Raw genomic sequence first — 21,035 nt, forward strand, 5'->3', positions numbered from 1 at the left:
TTTTTATTTCTCAAAAGAAATATGCAAATGATATTTTAAAGAAATTTCACATGGAATATTTAAAACTAATTTCTACTCCAATCGAAGAGAAGTTAAAGTTGTTGAGAGAAGATAAAGGAAGATCAATAAATCTCGCATATTACAAACGTTTGATTAGAAGTATGAGGTTCTTAACCGCAACTACACCAGATATTATGTTTGGAATTAGTTTGCTTAGCTGATTTATGGAGGAGCCTTATACTAACCATTTGCAAGCTGTAAAACATATTTTTTGATATATCAAAGGTACTTTAAATGATATTATTTATTATGAAAATACTAATAAAGTGAATCTTGTCAGTTACACTGACATTGATTGGGTTGGAGGTATTGAAACAAGAAAAAGTACTTTAGGATTTACATTTCATCTTAGTTCTGGTGCAATTTTATGGTCATAAGAAAAATAACTAGTAGTTGCTCTCTCTATAGCAAAAGCGGAATATATAGCAGCAACAAGTTGTGCAACACAAACAGTGTGGTTAAGAAGAATTTTTGAGAAATTGAACGAAAAACAAAGTACTCCAACAATGATATTTTGTGATAACAAGTTAGCTACTGCACTTTGCGAAAATCCAGTATTCCATGATAAATCAAAGCATATTGATATACGATTTCACAAATTAGAGAATTGGTGAATGAAAAAGAAGTTGTGATAGAATTCTATCCAACTGAAGAACAAGTCACAGATATATTTATAAAGCCATTGAAAACCGAGTTATTTTACAAGTTAAAGAAGATATTTGGAATGATAAATTTTACAAACTTAATTTAATGGAGATAATGTTAGTTAAAATAAATCAACTTGTATTCACCTATATATTAAAATCATCATGAATGATCATGAGATAAGTTAGTTGTCAAATTAGATAAAAGTACAACAAATTAAAAGACTCCACATATTGTCAAGTTGTCAGAAGATTTAAGAAATTTTTTTTTTTGGAACAAAGAAAGCTCAACACATTGGGGTAGAGCAGTAAAAAAAATAAACAAAATAGAAACAAATAAAACATAAATGGATGAACTCCGGTCATCTCCGGCAGAGCCATCAACAACCAAAAGGATCAATACCATACCACTCCTTGTAGCTCAAAAACGTCCTTTGTTGTACGTCCTCAACATCTGCTTCCCTATTGTTGAAGATTCTGTCATTTCTCTCCATCCAGATATTCCAGATCACCGCAAAGAAACCAATCAACAACAGCCTCTTCTCTTTCTTTCTGGTATGCATGTCAGTCCAACTCTCAAACAGTCCTTGCATGGTCCCTGGGACCACCCACGGTTTATCTAAGCACCGGAGCCAGGCACACCAAACCTGCCACGTAAACTCACATAAAAGAAACAAATGGTGCACATATTCTGTTTCCTTCTTACACAGGGCACAAAAACTGTCATTCTGATGAATCACGCCTAGTCTACTCAACCTTTCTTTAGTATTTACCCTGCCAATCAAGACAAACCAGCCAAAAAGCTTAATTCTCGGAGGTACCAACCCTCCTCAAATTGATCTAGTGAAACTGTAGCTCGTAATCTCTTCCGAGAGAGTCTCCGATTGCAACACCTGCAGGAAAGAGTTAGTAGAAAAAATACATTTATCATCAAATTTCCACACAATATTATCCTCTCTGCCAGTGGATAGTTTCACTGGCCTTAACCTCTCATGGAGTTGATAAACTAATTCCAACTCCCATTGGAACAACTCTCTCCTCCAATGGAAATTCCAAATCCACTCTATCCCATCCCAAAACCTACAATCCCTTATCACTGATCCTTATTGGTTTGAAATAGAGAAGAGCCTTGGAAGAATGGCTTTCAGAGGACCACCTTGCACCCAATTATCTACCTAAAACCGCGTCCGTCTTCCATTCCCTACCTCCATCGCCAGGCCACTAATAAGTTTTTCTTTCACCTGTTGTTCTGCTATATTCAACTGACAGATGTCTTTCCATGGGCCCCGTTACCGGCAGAGTCTGACTAGAAAGCATAACATTAGGAGCCAGATTATTACATGAACACACAATCCTCTTCCACAGCGGGCACTCCTCCTTTGAGAAACGCCACCACCACTTGAACAATAGCGTTGTGTTCCTCATTACTGCATCGCGGACCCCCAACCCTCCAGCCTTTTTTGGAGCCTGGACCACTTCCCATTTTACCAGGGGCATACCACAGTTACCATCCTCCTTGCACCATAGAAAACTCCTCTGAAGTGCAATCAGCTTGTTGGCAACCACCTTCGGCATCTTATACAGGCTAAGGTAATAAATCGGTAAGCTGTTCAAGATTGATTTAATGAGAACTAGCTTACCTGATTTGTTTAAGACCTTTGCCTTCCACAAGCTGAGCTTCTCTTCTACATTGTCTATGATCGGCTTCCAAGTCTTTACCAGCCGAGGATTCGCTCCTAGAGAAATACCGAGGTATCTAATAGGAAGCGCCGCTTGTTTACACCCCAGAAGACCACACACATGCTCCACCCACTCCTGCTCACAATTGACTGGGATCAAATTCGACTTTTCAAAATTGATGCTCAGTCCAGACATCAACTCAAAGCAGCGCAGCAACCTCTTGTAGTTCGCAATTGTTTATGTCTCCGGAGGGCAAAACAAGATAGTATCATCTGCAAACTGGAGATGAGACAATTCAATATGATCTCTCCCGACCAGCAATGGAGCAATGCTCCCATTCCTTACAGCCTCCCCCAACATTCGATGCAACACATCAACCACAAGCACAAACAGCAGAGGAGATAGTGGATCCCCTTGCCTTAATCCCCTCTCCATTTTAAACGCCTTGGACGATGAGCCATTCACCAAGACAGACATAGAGGCCGTACTGACACACTCTTTCACCTAATTCCTCCACTTTTGACCGAAACCAATCTTCTGAAGCACAATATCCACAAATCTCCATCTAACTCTATCATAGGCTTTCTGAAAGTCTAGCTTTATGATTGCCGCCTTCTTTCTCCTCGACTTGAGCCAGTGAACTGTCTCACAACTAATAAGGTCGCCGTCATGTATCTTCCTATCCTTAACAAAAGCACTTTGAGACTCTCCTACCAGCTCCGGCATTACTGTTCTCATTCTCCGCACTAGGACCTTGGAGATTACCTTATACACACATCCCACCATACTAATCGGTCGAAAATCCTTGATCTCTTTGGCACCCACAAACTTCGGAGCTAGCGTCACCCAGGTGACATTTGCATCTTTTGGTAGCTTAGCACTTTGGAAGAACTCCATCACTGCTGCAGTGAACTCCTGAACAATATCCTCCCAGCATCGTTTGATGAAATTCAGATTGTACCCATCACTGCTCGGGGCTTTAGAGGATTCGCAGTCCCAAACTGCCTCCCTAATTTCCTCCACAGACGGTATCACCTCCAAAGCAACAGCCTCTGCTCCATCAATCTATCTTACCAAACCATCCTGAAATCAAATCCTCGGAACAACTTCCTGCCGATATAGGTCCTTATAAAAACTTCTAATTGCAACCTTTATTCTTGTCTGATTCCGCACTAACCGGCCATGGATCATCAGAGCATCAATCCTATTATTCCGTCTTCTGGCCGAGGAAATATTATGGAAGTATCTAGTATTTTTATCCATGTACTTAGCATGCTGAGACCTTGACATCTGCTTCCAGTGTAACTCCTTTCTAACATACCACTTCTGGCAATAACTCACCAACGCCTTCCTTCTAGCTTCTGTCATACCATCATAGATACCTTCGCTAACCATAGTATCCAATTTCTTAATCTCATCCTCAAGCATCTTCAATCTCTTATCCATATCCCCGAAATTGTTCTTGTGCCATAGTCGTAGCGGACCCGTCAAAGCCTTCAACTTACTAGTGAATTGTGCGTCCCCCAAATTTCTTCATTCATTTTTAACCATGCTCAGGAAACCCTCATGTGTAAACCAAGAATCTAGACTTCTAAAAGGTCGGGGGCCATTCCCAGCCCTCTTATCCTCCACAATCAACGGACAGTGGTCTGACAACCCTTTAGGCCCACCTTTTAGTCGAACATCAGGAAATTCCTCAACCCACTCTATATTCACCAAGACCCGATCAATCTGGCTGCACGATTGAACCCTGAACCACGTGAACTTCCTATCATTCAGAGGCAAGTCCATCAACTGCATATCCTGTACCCAAATTCTAAACTCTTCTGCTGACACCGGTAAACTACTAGTTCCTTTACGCTCGTCAATATGAAGGATCTCATTGAAGTCCCCAAAGAAGCAAAAAGGCACCTGACACAGACCCGCAGTATAACTCAACTCCTCCCAGATAGCCCGCTTCTCCTCTCTCTCATACGCCCCATACACCAAACAAAAAGCACAATTAAAATTATTTTTCGTCATCACTCCTTCAACGCACAACCATCTCTCCCCTTTATAACAGTTGTTTGCTTTAAACACCTCCTTATCCCAAATTAGCAACAAACCCCCCGAGGCCCTTGCCGACTCCACATACTCCCATCCCACAGAACTATAACCCCAGATTCTTGCAACATCAAATTTAGTAAAAACCTGCCTCTTAGTTTCAATCAAACCTAGCATGTTGAGCTTATAACATTTCTTCAAGAATTTTAACATACTCAATTTGCCATCCCCCCTCAACCCCCGAATATTCCAACAACTGAAAATCATTTAACAACATTCTTACTCATCTTATTGAGACTCTTCGGCCGACTTCTTCTTGCCTTTTCTTTTTGTTTTGCCATCTTTCTCTTCGCCGCTACTTCTTCATTCTGCTCTTTCAAGATTGCCATAATATCCACTTCTTCATCATATAAAACAGCACTCGACTTTACTGCCAACGCCCATGTTTTCTCATTCTCTTTCCTCTGATCTTGCACCGAACTTCTGCCCTCACCTGTCCCCTGCCTGGTCGCTGCTCCTGCCTGGTACTCCTCGGTTGCCACCACGATTGTCTCCCCACTCGCCATATCCTACCCGCATGTGTTCCGTGCAACCGACCTCGTTGGTGTCAAAGCCTCATATTCCTGAACTGGGTTCGCAGGACGATTGCAAGAAGAGAGATTGTCCTCTCCTCCCTCAACCGGTTCCACCAGCTCCCCTACCCTCTCCACTCGCCGCGACGCCTTTTGGCCTCCTTCACGGGTCTCGCCACTCCCTGGGTTGCAGCGCCCTGCGTCGGCCATGGATTTTCTCCCATCCGCCATCCATTGACCCAGTTCGAGCACCTCCTCCCACTCCGCGGCAACAGCGTCCAGACTGCGCGTTCCTGGGCATGCTTTCCTAGCTTGCAGACATGGCCCCTGAGCCTGCAGCGAGCCCTTCTCAGCATTCTGGCTGACCCGTGCCACTACAGCTCGACCCGGCTCTACCGCCCTCTCAGCCAACCTTTCTCCTTTGGATACTCCCTCAGTCCCCAGGCCCAGCAACATATCTTTATTAGCCCAATTATCATCCACCCAAATCCCCTTTTGTTTCAGCCCTCCTACTTGCATTTTGGTACTTGGGCCACTTACTACCAAGCCCAAACCACCCCCATCAGCCTTATGTCCCTTATTTTGGTCCTCATATGAGCATCCCAGTCCCTTAACCTCCCCTACCCTAGCAGCCCCATGCAGGACGTTAATTTCCTGTGTAACCATTCTCTCTGAACCCTCCTCCCCATTCAATTCATATCCCCCAAAATCCTCCTTCCCATTACACCCAGAGTAACTATCCGAATCAATTACCATAACTGCTTTATTCAAATTATGATATTTGAAATTTAAATCATTCAAAAGCACGTCATCAATGACCCTTATACCCTCCTCACCGCCGATCAGCTTATCATTGAAAATTTGCAGGTCTGCCACCGGATCCCACGACACCACCTCAGTCGTGTGTCTATTACCGCCAGCAGCTGAGTTTCTGATCACAGGCCCCCCAACTTGGTCCCGACTCATACTTTCTATACCATATTTCTCATAACCCACTTCTTTAACATAAACATCAAAACCTCTATCACCGATTGAGATATGGATCCAATCTCGGATGACGTTAAAAATGCTTGTGTCAATTTGAATCCGTCCAGCTCTAAAGGATGATCCTGCTCCTTTACCTATATCACAACTAACCACATCACCCCATATGCCACCCATGATTGTAAATGTTTTTGATGACCATACATGTAAAGGCACCCCATAGCATTCTAACCAAACTCTTCTGGTCTCACATCGTTTCGACTCCTCCCAACGCCAAACTTTATGAACAAATTGTAATAGTCTATCCAACTTGAAAGTGAACGCCTCGTCCGCGTGCTTCACCGACTCAAACGTGATGAAAACCTTACATGCACCGAGCTCTCTTACCTCCACAACATGAGGCACATTTTTGCAAATTGTTCTTCTCAACGATTGAAGGTCAAAAGGTTTCAATGTGCTTCCTACTAAACTCCGCACTAACCATTCCATATTCTCTGTCGCTACCGGCAGTTCAACCCTCTTCAACTGCTCATTCGCATATTGGTCAGTGATTTGCTTACCATCCTTCTTCACCTCATCATGTTGTGCCACAGTCACTTCCCTTCCACTACCACATTCCGTATGCTCCTCCGCATGCTGACGTCTTCGCTCCACCTGCACCCGCTGTTCCCTCCCCTTCTATTGCCTTCGAAACCTAGCTTTACCTACAGAAACGATCTTCCCTCGTAGACTCATACTATTTATCTCCGTAATGGCTTTCAGCGCGCCGCCTTTCGTAGTGTACCGTACAAAAGCAAATAGATAAACCGCCCCTAGTTTGCGTTTACGGGCCAGATAAATGTCGTTAATTCATCCCATTCAACAGAACAAATGATACAACTCCTTTCTTGAAATATCTTCTTGTAAATTATCCACAAACACGGAGAAAGATTCATCCTCTAGACGATGGTATTCTTCTCGATTCCAAACCCTAAGATCCTTTGTGCGTGATTGGAAGCCCCGAAACCCACCCCTCCCCGTGTTTCCCCTCTCTCATTCTCTCTCCCTCTCATGTGGCTCAAAAATAAATAAGTAACTTAGAAAAATTAACTCATGATCAATTATCATAATAATCAAGATTTAAGAATTTATAATTCATGTGATGTTTTTAACAAAATTTTAGAAGATTTAAAAATGTTACAAATTGCTTACAACATATTAGAAGTGTTTAGAATGTAAAATTAAATATGAATTGTAAAGTTTGATTATATGCTAAAAGTAGTCAATAATAATGACTTAAACTTTCTACCACTTAAAAAAAATATATAAGTATTAATCTTATAAATAATATAATTATTCCGATGTTGATAACATTATGGAACATATAGTTCATCGAAGATGCGGTTTGTTTTTTAAATTATTTTATAGAGTATATAATTAGAGTGAAAAAGTGACTTCTTAAAAATTTGGTTAGAGTTAGAAACTCTTCAATAAATATAATAATCAAAATCAAACTGAGAATAAGTAGAAATTATACTTATAAAAGACAATTTTTAGTGAATATGTAAAAGGTATATATGAATTCTAAAAGTACTTTAATATAAAATGATAACATTACCATGATAGAAATATAAAATATGATTTAGTTTATAAAAGTTTATAAACTTATCTTTAGAGTGATAAAATATATTTTATACAAACATTCGTTAATTATAAATTAAAAATAAATAATAACTAAGACCAAATTATAACTTATGGTGAGTTATTAAATCGATTTATAATTCTTATGGGATATGGAACCAATAATAATAATTCTTATTTTTCTTAGCAATATAGCAAACTTTTTTTTTTTAAACAGAACTTGTACATTGGATATTTGGATTTCATATCTTGTCTCTGTGATTGCTTGACATCGATCACTGAAGAATTTTGGCTTATGTATTTTTTCAATTTTGTCTCAGTGATACGTGGCATCATGTTAATGGAAGGGAGAATTCTATGTTTGTTGGACGGCCAGCTCTGATGCAAATTAACGATTGGAAAGAAGACACGTAATGTTGGGCCTCCAACAAAGTGTGTTATTACATCACCAAGTTACAAATCTCGTGTGGCTTCATTTTGTCTCTTGACCCTTCAAATTTGGGCCTCATGGCTCCAAATAATCCATTTGACTTACGTAATTCAATATATTTATTCTGCACTAAAATTATTTTTTTTTTCTTTATACTTTTAATCATCCATATAATTTTTTGTATGTAGTTTAAATATTTAAAAGAAATTATTTCTAAATCCCTATTGTAAATATAAATATTTAAAAAAGTATTTAGTTTCAAATTTCAGTCCTTTAAAAATGATGATAAATTGATTTCATCTTCATGATGTGGCATGCTCTGTTTCGTCCATCCATTTTTTTAATTGAAAATTTCGGAAAAATGTGTTAAGATAGAAAAGATAGATATAAGATACAAATGAAAAGTTGAAAACAAAGAATTGATGAAGCCTATAAGTAAATTTAACTTAAATAAAACTAGAATAAGTATAGCAAATAAAATTTTAATCAGTCAATATTTTATTATAATTTTTTTTTAAAATTTTAAAATTTATGATTTAAAATTTAAGACGGAGAGTTTAGATTTTAAAATTTAGGATTTAAAATAAAAAAAATAATTTCAAAAATATAATTAATATTAATTAAAAAATTAACTCCCTAATGAAACTCATAAAAGTATAAAACTAATAAGACCTATTTATTGTGATGCAGTTGAATATTGGTCAGAACTGAGGATAACAAAGCAACTTCCCCCAACCCCCACCAAAATTATCCATTAAATTGTTTCGTAGAAATGTGGCCAGTCATATTTAACAGGGGGTATTGTGGACCCCTAATGATGCGACCAAATTAAAACGGGCCAACTGCTCTGAACTTAAACCCACAATTATGTTAGCGGATTCATCTCTAAGCCACATGAGTCAATTCTACATACACTGTTTGTGCAAGCGTGCGTGCATGATATAGTTACGTATGTGCATCGTATATATATGTACCTCTCAAATATGCACCAAATTGACATCTCGTAATAATTTCATATATCAATTGACATCTCATGGTCCATGATTTCATGGGGCCAAAGCAGACATTCAAAGCTATTGGGTGTTTGTGCTTTTTATTTGCATATATACATAGAATTCCATATATCTGCATAAGAGAGTAGTGTTTGCTTTGTCACATTCATTCATTCATTCACATAAATGATGATGCTACTTTAAATTAGCTTTTCAAAAGTAAAAATAATTTCAGATAAAAACATATATACTCTCTTATATAAATTTTATTTTGTCCAAACTGAAAATTTAAAAATTGGATCAACCATAATAATAAGTACTATTGTTTTCATGAAATAAAAGAGCAACACATCATCATCAGTGCATATAGCGTGTGATCCAAAAATATGTTGCCAAGAATGAAGTGATGTTCTCCACTCACTCACGAGCTCTAATTAAGTGGTCAAGTCTTTTCTGATTGTAAAAGAACTTTACACAGCACCATTATTGTCGATAATAAAAAGTGAGTTGCATCAGCTCATTAATTCATTCCTAATATAAGTTTCATCTTTTCTATGGTAAAACCCACAATGATTAATTCCTCAATATCTTTGAAAAGCTTTTCACCATATCTTGTGGCCTCTATAATGAGCACTAAGGCTGAGGATTTTTTTGACCTCATATGTATGGCTATGATTTAACGAATATATGAGCTAAGCTAGAAGCAAGTTTTTGAAGCTTATTATATCACATATCACTTTGTATGCTGCTTTATAATAATTAATTATAGAATATAGATATGTTTGATGAAAGTTTTGAAACCTAGCTATTCTTTTTTTTTTTTTTTCTCTCAATTATTTTGTTTGTTAAGAGTGATTTCTATATAAGATTAAAAAAATATGTGAAAAAAGATATTAAAAAATAACATATTACACTTGATAAAATAATTAAAAAAATATATTCTCCTAAGATAATAATCACATGCAACAAAACAAACAAACAAGAGTCATAAAACTTGACAATTAATTGTATATTTTAAATTAAATTTACTAAATTGAAGTGAACTATTTATGTATTTTTCATTATTTTGTGTAATTTAACTTATTTAAGAAAGAATTTAATTTTTATTGTGTATGTACTATCATCAAATATGATATCTTTATTACTTTTTGTCATTTTTCAGATGATTGTTTTGCAGCTTATAACAGATCACGTACGTGGGCAGGGTAGCCATCATACACATATATGATAAAAAATACAAGGCCAAATTTGTATAATCATCAATCTCATCAATGATTAGAGAGAAAACATATCGCCATAATACCAAAAAATTAAATGAGATAACACAGCCACACGCACGTGGCTCTTCTTTCTCACAATTGCTTCATCTTCTGCCATACTTCAATCCTAGTCACCACCGGCCAAGTCTAACTAAATGAGATGTCACATGAATATCAATTTTAAATTATTCGTATATACTTCACTATATTCATGAATCATAACAATGACCAATTTGGTCTATATACACAAGGAAACTTAATACCAGATATTGATTAATGAATAGACAATACAATATATATTAAGGAAAAAACTAATTCAAACTTGTTTTATTTAATATTTATTAATTTTAGTAATAATTAATAAATATTAAAAAAATAATTTTAATTATTTTTTATTATTAAATATTTTCGTATAAATTATATATCACCACAAAAAATAAGTCTATGTATTTGGTAATATTTGTATTTTCCACTCGACTTATGTCATTCTAAATAAAGGAAATTATTATATAGTACAAGTTTACGATAATGATTAGATAACAAATATATTAACTTGGAAAACTATATTTTTCAACGGCCATAATACACATACATGAGATTGTGAGAACTGGATCGATCATCAAATTAGTCAAATAACTGGTTTAATAATTCAATAATTTAATCAAAATTAAATCGTGATTGAACCGATTTAATTAAATATAGAATAAAATTATAAAAAATTTAATATATAATTTAAAAAATTTAAATTTAATAATTTTCAAACTAAAAAAATTTAAAATTTAATAATTTTATAAAATAAATTATTTATAATTTATTATTAAAAAAAATCATAAACAACTTCAAATATCAAAATTTATAACTAAAAAAAATCAAAACTAAAAAACGATACTTTGTGTTATCTTTCTTTGTGTCAATCATGTGCGGTTACTGTGTTATATGATTAACTAGAAGTTGTTTTCTTGACTTGAATTCTAACCAGTTTATGCTGTATATATATATATGTTAGGATTTGGTTGAATTAGTCCCACATTGCTTAGGATAGCAAATGGAGTGGGTGGCCTAGGCTATAAATATGAGGCTAAGTTCTCCATTTGTTTTTGCACCAGTCAGAAACACTTTAAGCTTGTATCTGATTTTTCTTTTCCTCTGTACTCTTTGATTAGAGAGTGTTGTGAGGTGTAGTTAGATATTTGCTTTGAAAGAGTGTGGGTGTACTGGGGTGCCGGTGAGAGAAAGAAGTCTATGTGTTGTAACAATTTTCACATAGTGATATTCTCTGGTTGTCATTTGACAACGGCCGTGGTTTTTTCTCCGGTAATTGGAGTTTCCACGTTAAATTCTTGTGTTGTGATTGTGTCTATTTTATTTCTCTGTCAAAGGTGTTTTCTCAAGGGGGAATTGTGTCTTATTCCCAACAATATATATCCCCATTTGTTAACTAAACTTTGAAAAGATATTTGTTTAGTTCATTATTCAAGAAACAAACTCAATTATTATTATTATATGAACGGTTTAGGTGTTATTTGGTGATTAGATTATTATCAGCATATATATTACGATTTGATACCAAGATACGAAACTAGAAAAGGAAGGAAAACGACAGCTTCGACTGGATAATTGTACGGGTCGGGTGTCTTCATTCTAATGTGCAAAATAAAAATTATTTTCAATCTATATAATTTTAGTTTGAAGGGGGATTAACGTGGATATTTTAGTTTCCACTTATAGAATATTTAGACTTTATAGTTCAATAATTGAAGCACTGGGTCAATAAACTATAGAGACAATATCTAGTTAAGGAAAGTACAGTACAGGGGCTACACTCACCATGATTTAATAAACAAACTACTTATTATTAAGAGAAAAACTCAAAACAGATAATTATCTTGAAAGACAATGAAATTTTTTACAATAAAAATTTTAATTCGACTCGACAATTACTTTAAAAAAATAACGAAGTCTTTATGGCAAAAAAAAAAGTCAATATTTTTTTAGTACAGGGACTAATCAGTCCCAAAAATAAAAGATTAGAAACTGAATTGAGTATTTTTTTTAGGACCTCGTCCTTTCAAAGTAATTGTCAGAAATCGAGAGTGATATTTACTCTATTATTAATATGCATTAGTTTATATATGCAACTGTTTGGAGACACTTCATATTCTTATAATTTTTCAATCAAAAATATTATTTATATATTAAAATTAGTTATTAATATGTTTATATATAAATATATATAATTTAATTTATTTTTAATATATATTATATATTATTTTAATGACTAATTTTAATATATACATAATATATTATTTTTTAATATATGCTTTATATAACAAAGTCTTGCATGGACTTATTCCGCGCAAGCATGTTCATGCTAAGTAATAAGAATAGAAAATGTGAAGCATATATATATTGACACGACACGTGCCCTTTCATACGTAATTAACAGGCTAAACTAGCTAGGTTAGATGGTCAAAGCAAAATTATTACATAATAATAAAAAGAAAACTCTCCTTTTAAAATCTTATTTGGATTTAATTTGTTGGATCAATTGGCTTTGTAAAAGACTCTAGTTATACTCTAGCCCATCATTGCTTAAATGATTATACAAATGAAATAATTTAGTTATTTAGATAAAAATGTAAAAACTAAATCTATATTATTATAGTTGGTCAAAATTAAATCCATACCAAACTTTTTTGTAATAAATTAATAAATTTAAAATTGGATATAATCAATATAATCAAATATTTTTTTATAAATTAAATAATATAATATATATTGTGATAAATACTTACTTGTAATTATTTTTATGTAAAATTTATAATTAAAAATTATTAGATAATTTAATTAAATTTATTAAATCATCTAATAATTTTTAGATAACTGTATACGAGTTTTTAACTTTTGTTTGTTAATAAAGAATTGAGGAAGTATAGGGAGTCAATGAAGTATTTGTACAATATGTACAATGAGGGTTTAAGGATATTTAATTCAGTAGGATATCAGATATTTATTATCCTTGATACTTAGATGGTTATTCTGAATAATATGGGTATATTGTGTTTGAAAAATTAATAATATTTTATTCTAAATGTTCATTTTTTAACTCATATTAAACTAAATAAATAATTTATTATACACATTATACAAATATTCTATTCACTCCATAGTCTAGCGGGATTCTAAAGAATTTATTGGGAATGTATAATGAGCGGTTTGTGTGGGATTGGGCATGTGAGTAGCCCTACCCATCATGTGATGAAGTGTGAACCATATTAACCGCTACACGTGCTAATTAATTGTCTCCGCTCATAATTTCCTAAAATAGAATGAGAAATAATGGTTAACAAATAATGAGAGATCTTAAATTGTATAACGATTCCCCTTGATGATTCCATTGTGACAAAGTAGAGAAGAAGACAACAGCTGTACGGAGCATCTCATCATATATACTACTATGTGCAATGCATGCATGCTCATCATCAATTTAGAATACTTCTACGTGCATTGTTTTGAACACAAAACAAATATATGTGGAAACACATTCACATGCATATGTCACTGGAAATTAAAGTGCATGCAATATATCTGACCCCAATTTGACATCACAGTGTAGGGAACCAATTTCCTTTATGTCAATAATTTGTCAATATTTTATTAATATTTTTTTTTTATTTTTTAGACTAAAATGATAAATAAATTTTTTTGCGAATTTACATTTTAGACAGATTAGTTTTAAAAAAAAAAATACCAATAAAATCTTTTAAAATAATAAACTTGAACAAATTAGCTTAAATGAAGACCTTTTATCCTAATTACAAGGACTAATTTAGAAGTAAAGTGTCCACATTTGTGATCCTAAAAAACTTTATTAATATTTTTTTTTTATGAATTAATCTATATGAAGTATAAACTCAGAAGTTTATTTGTCTGTTTACTCGTTTCTTTATTTTACAATAACAATATAATCCAAATCACATATATTTAATTTCTTTCTCCATTATTTATTTGTTGGCTATACTGTGACATGAAAAAAGTTGGTTACTAATAATTTTAAAAAATTATCAAATTAAACATGTAACTAGCTAGAAGATAAGGTGCTGTTGTCTCAAAGTATTGAACATGATCTTGATTTTTGTTTATTAAATCTCGAGCTGATGATGATCTTCCATATCGGCAACAAAACTTTCCTTTGATTTCCAAGTTTTAACATATCCAGAATTTGAATTCAAAATGTTTTGTTAAATTAGCACAGCCTCCATGCTAGAGCGTGAGACAAGAATTAGGGTTGCTGTTATATATGCTTTAATTTTTACCAAAACCTGGTAATTAACGATATCAAAACTTGAATGTTATTTCTGAGGCATGATATATGATATTGAATTATAGACTTAGGGTCCATATATATTGATCCTTTCTCTACAATTATCATATCCTAATAAGGTATGAACTATGAATAGTAGTAGTTCTAGAACACAAAATGTTCCCTCCTTTTAGCTCTAATGTTTGTTTAGCTTTCAAATGGTTCTAACCTCTAATGTAAACTCAAATATATTTGGTTAATAAAAATGAACTATGAATTAAACTAAAGTCCGATCCACGATGATTGTGTATTGTACGTTGTACTAGTCTAGCAAGACAGACATAACGCACAATTGTTCTCCTTTTTTATATGAAAGTACCAATAAAGTAAACTTTTCATGTATTAATTAATTTATCTAAGCATAACTCGTTATTGATTAGTATAACAAATAATATTTGTTATTGCAACTACGTTTTTTTTAGTTATATATATATTAATTCTATCTGTCATTTTTACTTTAATTGAAAGCCAAATGCAAATAGCGTTATTTTATTATTCTCTAACGTGATAAAATAGTGTCAGCTTATTATTCAATTTATTGAATTACTGTTGAAAATTGATTAAGAGACCAATATACTTAATTTCAAAGACAAAAAAATACAACTAAAACTTCAAAGACAAAATTAATGTCTTACACAAATTTAAGGGATCACTATGAAATTTAGTCCAAAAAACACCCTACTACCATTGCTACTACATTTTGTAACAGCTCATGCAGATATGGTCAACTGAGAGAAAAGTCAAAGAACAGTGTACGATTTTATATCTTTCACTTTCATTAATAATTGCCAGCAATACCAAGCAGGATTATTATTTTGACATTTGAGACAAAATGCATATAATATATTATTAAATAATGCTACACATCCAAACATTTTTGTTAATCAAGTTTAATTAAATTGGTCTAACATCAACCAAAATTAATTATAGATAGTATTATTTTAAATTTTACAAAAATATTTGATAACTAAAGAAAATTAGTAAAAAACAGTCATAATTTGTCTTATTTAACATTTATTAATTATTGCGTCAATTAATAAATACTAAATAAAGCAAATTTTAATTGTTTTTTTGTCTTCCTAATATTACCGAAGTTTTATTATTTAACTTGATTGAATTTAATTTATAAAAAATTTAGATGTGTAATATTACTTTGTATTATTATACATCTTGATGTCTTTTTTTCCATTTAATTTTGTGATAATTATAACATTTACAACATAATAAAAGGTAATTTAATTTATATATATATATATAACGGAAAATGGAGAAGGTAGGAATACTTATTTACTTTAGATCTAATAATATCAGAACATACTTTCATCATTCATCACCGCTAATTAATTAATAGAGATAATTATAAAAGTACAAGGTTGTCATACAGATAATATATGATGTTGGGCATGTTAAGTTATTAGCAGCCCCATGCCAGTAGCATACACTGCTTAAAAAAAAGCGCAATAAATATAATGTTCAACTTGGAAGCTAATTAAATATTAAAGATTGATTTATAAGTTAATTAACATATTCTTAATGGTCACGATGATGCATTCTGAATTTCTAAAATGCCCTTCAGAACGACCAACTCTCATCAGAGCAAGGCTTCTCTTGCTCTTCTGCTAAAGTTGTTCTTCAATTATTTAATTATGACACTATAGTATTCATAGAATATCCATGATGATCATCATCATCATCTACTTTGAGGTTGCTGAACTTGTTCCTCTGATCTTTGGGATGAAAGAATGGCATCAATGGCTTCTTTTACTTGAGAGATATCAGGAGCTTTTCCACCTTGAACAGGCCAAAATTCATCAGCTGCCAACACCTTCACCATCAACAATAATAAAATAACAGAAAATTAAACATGTCAGTTCCTATATAGCACTTAAGAATTCATGTATTAAGAAACTATAAGTCTCACCTTCACTTGAAGCTGAAGAAACTTCACATAGCTAATTGCTTTCTCCAGCATTGTAACCAAATCAACCTGAAAAATTCACTTCTAGAGTTAGAATAATGAATAATATGTAAAGTTACTGCTAAATAAGAAGAAGAAGAAGAAGAAAATCCCTACTTTGGAGCCATTGGGAACTAGTTCTTGTAGTATCTTGAGCCGCTCACTTATCCTCTCTCTTCTATTCTGTGAGACAAACATTCTAATAATCAACATTGAATCTCATCATATTTTAATCTTTGCTTAATTTGCAATCAAAATTGTATCTAACTAAAATAAATTGACTTAAGATTGAAGCAAACCTTAGCAGCAACACTTTGAGGATCCTTGGATGCTCCTGACTTGTTGGATTTTGGCATTTTACTCTCATCTGTGCATTGCTTCTTGGCAGCTTTCATTTTCTCAGCCTGCTGCAAATTAAACACAAAAACTGACCTCAATCTCCATTCAAATTTCACAAAGTTACTGTAAGAACTAGTTCTGAAAATGAAAACAGAAACTAACTAAGAGGCCTTAAAAAAGCAACAATTAATACCATTGAAATGCGCTTTTTGGATATTGGTTCTTGAGCTGCAGGGTCCTGGATGCTATGAGCAGGTATAGTTTGTTGAGAGTAGAGCCAACCATATGATGAACTCTCACCATGTAATTGCTTCTCTTTTGCACTGTTGACTATGGTGCTGTAGCTACTACTAGAAGACTGGAAGCAACTTGAATCCTGCACCGGTCGCAGCTCTGAAGTGCTTCTTGGACTAATCTGACTCCATTGATGATGCAGATTGTTGTCCCAAACATTAGTGTCATCTTTCATGTAGCTGTTGCCAGGGACCATTCTGTTCTGCTCAAAGTTAAGCAAAGATTCACTAACTACTTGTGTTAAAGTGTTGTAGCAACTACCTTTGAAATCAATCAGAGATTGTTGTTCCTCCTCAAGTTGATAGTTTGTGGCCTTATAAGCATAGGCATTGGCACATAGAGGAGGAGAATGGGTTATAGCTGAATCATTGCTGAACCCATTGGTGCTTTGTGAGCCATCTTCCTCTTCTAGCACTGATTTGTGGTACTCATTATTTTCATTGAAAACACAACTTTGAACCTTGCTTCCCATGCTTGAATCATGAAGAATTTGGTCTTTGGCCAGTGCCATTAGAGAGTCTAAGGATAACAAATTGCAAAAGCAACTAAGGCTGTTTTAGTAATGAGGGTGACAAGAAGAAAGGGAAGGCCTATTTGTAATGCCAAATATTCAAACCCACCTTTCTAATAATTACTTACTTATTTTGCATGAAAAGTTTGTCAAGGGCATACATCCACAAATTTTACCAAACTTTACAGTTGACTTTTATGTGATTTTAAAGTCATAGGTTTAAGTAGTGAAATTAGTTATTAATATAATATAAATTTTTAACGACCTAAGAAAAAATAAAATTTAATTGAGGCCCTCAATTCCTTGGTGTTAGTTTAATCCATGTTTGTATTGGGATTGTTAGCTGGCAGTAGTTAATGCATTGCAAGTAGAAAATAGATTAAAAAAATGCATGGAAAATAATCAGCATAAGGATCGCCGGATCCTATGCATAACCCACACGTCTCTATGTGATGATGAAGCTGGAGAGCTACTTCATGTAGCTTCTTCTATGCTTCCTTTCACTCAGCTTCTATCATATTTTATTGCTCTTTCTTGAAAAGGCTAACAAGTAACAACATTGATTATCATGACGGTTTTATGTTACTTTCTGAATTCTATTGTATGTGTTGTACAATTAATTAGATAGTATATAAAGTGAGTCAAATATAAATTAGTTTTAAATATTAAATCATGAATATAAATTTATTTTGAACTAAGATAGAAAGAGGAGAAAATTGAAGTTCTTAGTAAAAAAATAAAATTAAAACTCTCTATATTTATTTATATTTCAAACAAATATAAGTGAAATTCGTAAACATTTAACAGCTTCAAACAAAAATCTCTTTCAAGATATGTTAGATTCAGTGGACAAAATTCTGAAAATACGATTCCTAAACACAATTTACTCACAGAATGATAGCTATTAGCTAATATCTTAATACGCGTCACACAGATTCTAATTTATAAAAATTCAGCGACCCCATGTACAGGGTAAAGAGTTTTGAGGAGGCAAAACACCAAAAATTAACATAGAGAACTCAGCATATATTCATAGCGTGTTTAGATTTTGTTACCATCCTTCGGGAGTCGACTTTACATGAAGTTGTTTTTAGATAGATGACACGTATTACCATTTAATTTTAAAAAATCGGTTTATTTTATACAAATAGTTTAATTAAAAAACCAATTGATGTAACTATAATATTAAATTTTTTACCGTATTTTATTTTAAAAACAAATGGACTAATTTAAATTAAGAAATTGTAGTTAACTGTTTATTATATAATGTTTTTAACTGAAATTATAATTAAAAATTATTAAAAAAATAAAATTATCTAGTATATTAGACTAGCTCAATGTTAATCAAATTTTTTATTTTTATTATAAAATATAAAAAAAATTAATTTTAAAAAAAATCATGTTATTGTTTAGAATTTAATTTTTTTTTAATTGTATTTTCATAAAATTTGCACAAAATTCACCTATCACATTAACTAAACTTATTTATTTACGTAAATAAATAAGTTTAGTCAATAAACAAACTTTACGTAAATAAATAAATTTAGTCATGTGATAAATGAATTTTGTGCAAACTTTATGAAAATACAATAAAAAAATTAAATCTTAAAAAATAATATAATTTTCTTTTGAGAATTAAATTTTTTTATATTTTATAATAAAAAAAATTTGATTAACATTGAACTGGTCCAATATATTAGATAATTTTATTTTTTTTAATAATTTTTAATTATATTTTTGGTTAAAAAAATTATATAGTAAATAATTAACTACAATTTCTCAATTTAAATTAGTCAATTATTTTTAAAATAAAATACGGTGAAAAATCTAACATCATAGCTATATCAATTGGTTTTTTAATTAAATCATTTATATAAAATAAATTGATTTTTTTTAAACAAAAAACAACTTCATGTGAAGTCGACTGCAGGTGAATTTCTACCTTCAAATTATGATGTAAAGATGCAAATTGAATTTTAACCCACGTTAACATGTTAAGTAAGTCATAGTTTTGATTGTATTCAAAAATGTTATTTGTACACTAAAATTAACCACTAAAATCAACCACCATATATTTATATATATATAAATATATATTATTTAACTCATTTTTAATATATATTTTATATTCTAACATATATCTTATACTAACGACTGATTTTGATGTATACCTAATATGATTTGATTGTATTTTGAAATATTTGTTGGTCTTCACTCAAATAATTATTTTTAATTGCATACACAAGATAGAATTCAAACTTTAAAAACTTACTTAAATTGACGAGTGAGCTAAAACAAAGTTACTATTCTATCATTAGCGCTAAGTTTAGAGCAACAAACCATAATTTGCATATAACAAAGCAAGTCAATTTGGGTTGATCTAGTAGTTAATTTATTAGTTTGTTTAAATAAGTATTGATGGTTTAAATTTTGTCCTGCGCATGCAGTAACCTATTAGCGAACAATAAACCATTGAATGAAATTCAGATCCACAACGAATTAGTTATTAGTTTGCCGAAGTAAGGATACGTGGGAAAAGAAAACTGAAGTAAACTCAACCAGGGGATGTTAACCATGTGAACCATAGTTTAAAACGAAGTTTAAGCTTCAATTACTTAGTCACCATTTACAGCTGGCCAAGAACAAAAGAAAAGAGACGGGAGTAATCACCGTTCACTTGGACAGATTCCATCAAATTGGATTTTAAAACCAAAAAAAAAAAAATGAAACGGTCAACCGGGAAATTTCATTCCTTCATCATTGTTTTTGGATTTTTTTAAACTTCATCCCCTTTTTTTTTTCTTCCCTTGGGAGCAGGAGTTCTGAGTGTTGATGAAAGACAGTTAAGTATAATCTTTTTGTAGACCCAATGAAGATCGTAATCCACATGTTTTGCTGCAAGGGGGAAAATTCAAGAGCTGGCATTGGAAAAAGGAGCAATTCCTTCTCCTTGTCTCAAGGAAACTGTCTAACCAAGTTCTTCTCACAATGTTCTAAGATCCATTACATGACCCTTCACATTCTTATCTTCCAAATCCATGATAATATTATGTATGCATTTGCCAACTGGTTTGTTCTCTTAACAGACTTCCAATGTTGTTTGAATACAGACGGCTAATTTATTTGTAAATTACATTTGTACTTAATTTCATATCAGCAATAGATGATGAAATCTTTCTAAATCATCCTTCCATATATTAATGTGATCATGAATGCTTACTAATTTATTTTAACTTCAAATGTACTTATAATTAAAGTGTATTCCTTAAGAAAGATAAGCAATCATC

At 32.5% G+C, this 21,035-nt stretch overlaps 1 protein-coding gene across 2 annotated transcripts; it reads right to left on the reverse strand.

The window, feature by feature from the left end:
* Window positions 1-16,004: 16,004 nt before the first annotated feature.
* On the reverse strand, window positions 16,005-17,859 carry LOC112733687 (putative transcription factor bHLH086). Of its 2 annotated transcripts, none has more exons than XM_072213423.1 (5): window positions 17,137-17,859; window positions 16,904-17,008; window positions 16,722-16,787; window positions 16,569-16,634; window positions 16,005-16,472 (listed from the first exon to the last, which is right to left on the reverse strand). In XM_072213423.1, exons 1-5 carry the CDS (start codon window positions 17,746-17,748, stop codon window positions 16,338-16,340), a joined length of 984 nt encoding a protein of 327 aa, XP_072069524.1. In that variant the 5' UTR covers window positions 17,749-17,859; the 3' UTR covers window positions 16,005-16,337. The 2 variants fall into 2 exon arrangements, with proteins under 2 accessions (XP_072069524.1, XP_025638512.1); XM_025782727.3 differs by having other exon boundaries at window positions 16,904-17,011; window positions 17,137-17,855.
* Window positions 17,860-21,035: the final 3,176 nt, after the last annotated feature.

The sequence above is a fragment of the Arachis hypogaea genome, chromosome 13 (assembly GCF_003086295.3).
Source record: "Arachis hypogaea cultivar Tifrunner chromosome 13, arahy.Tifrunner.gnm2.J5K5, whole genome shotgun sequence".
NCBI lineage: Eukaryota > Viridiplantae > Streptophyta > Magnoliopsida > Fabales > Fabaceae > Arachis > Arachis hypogaea.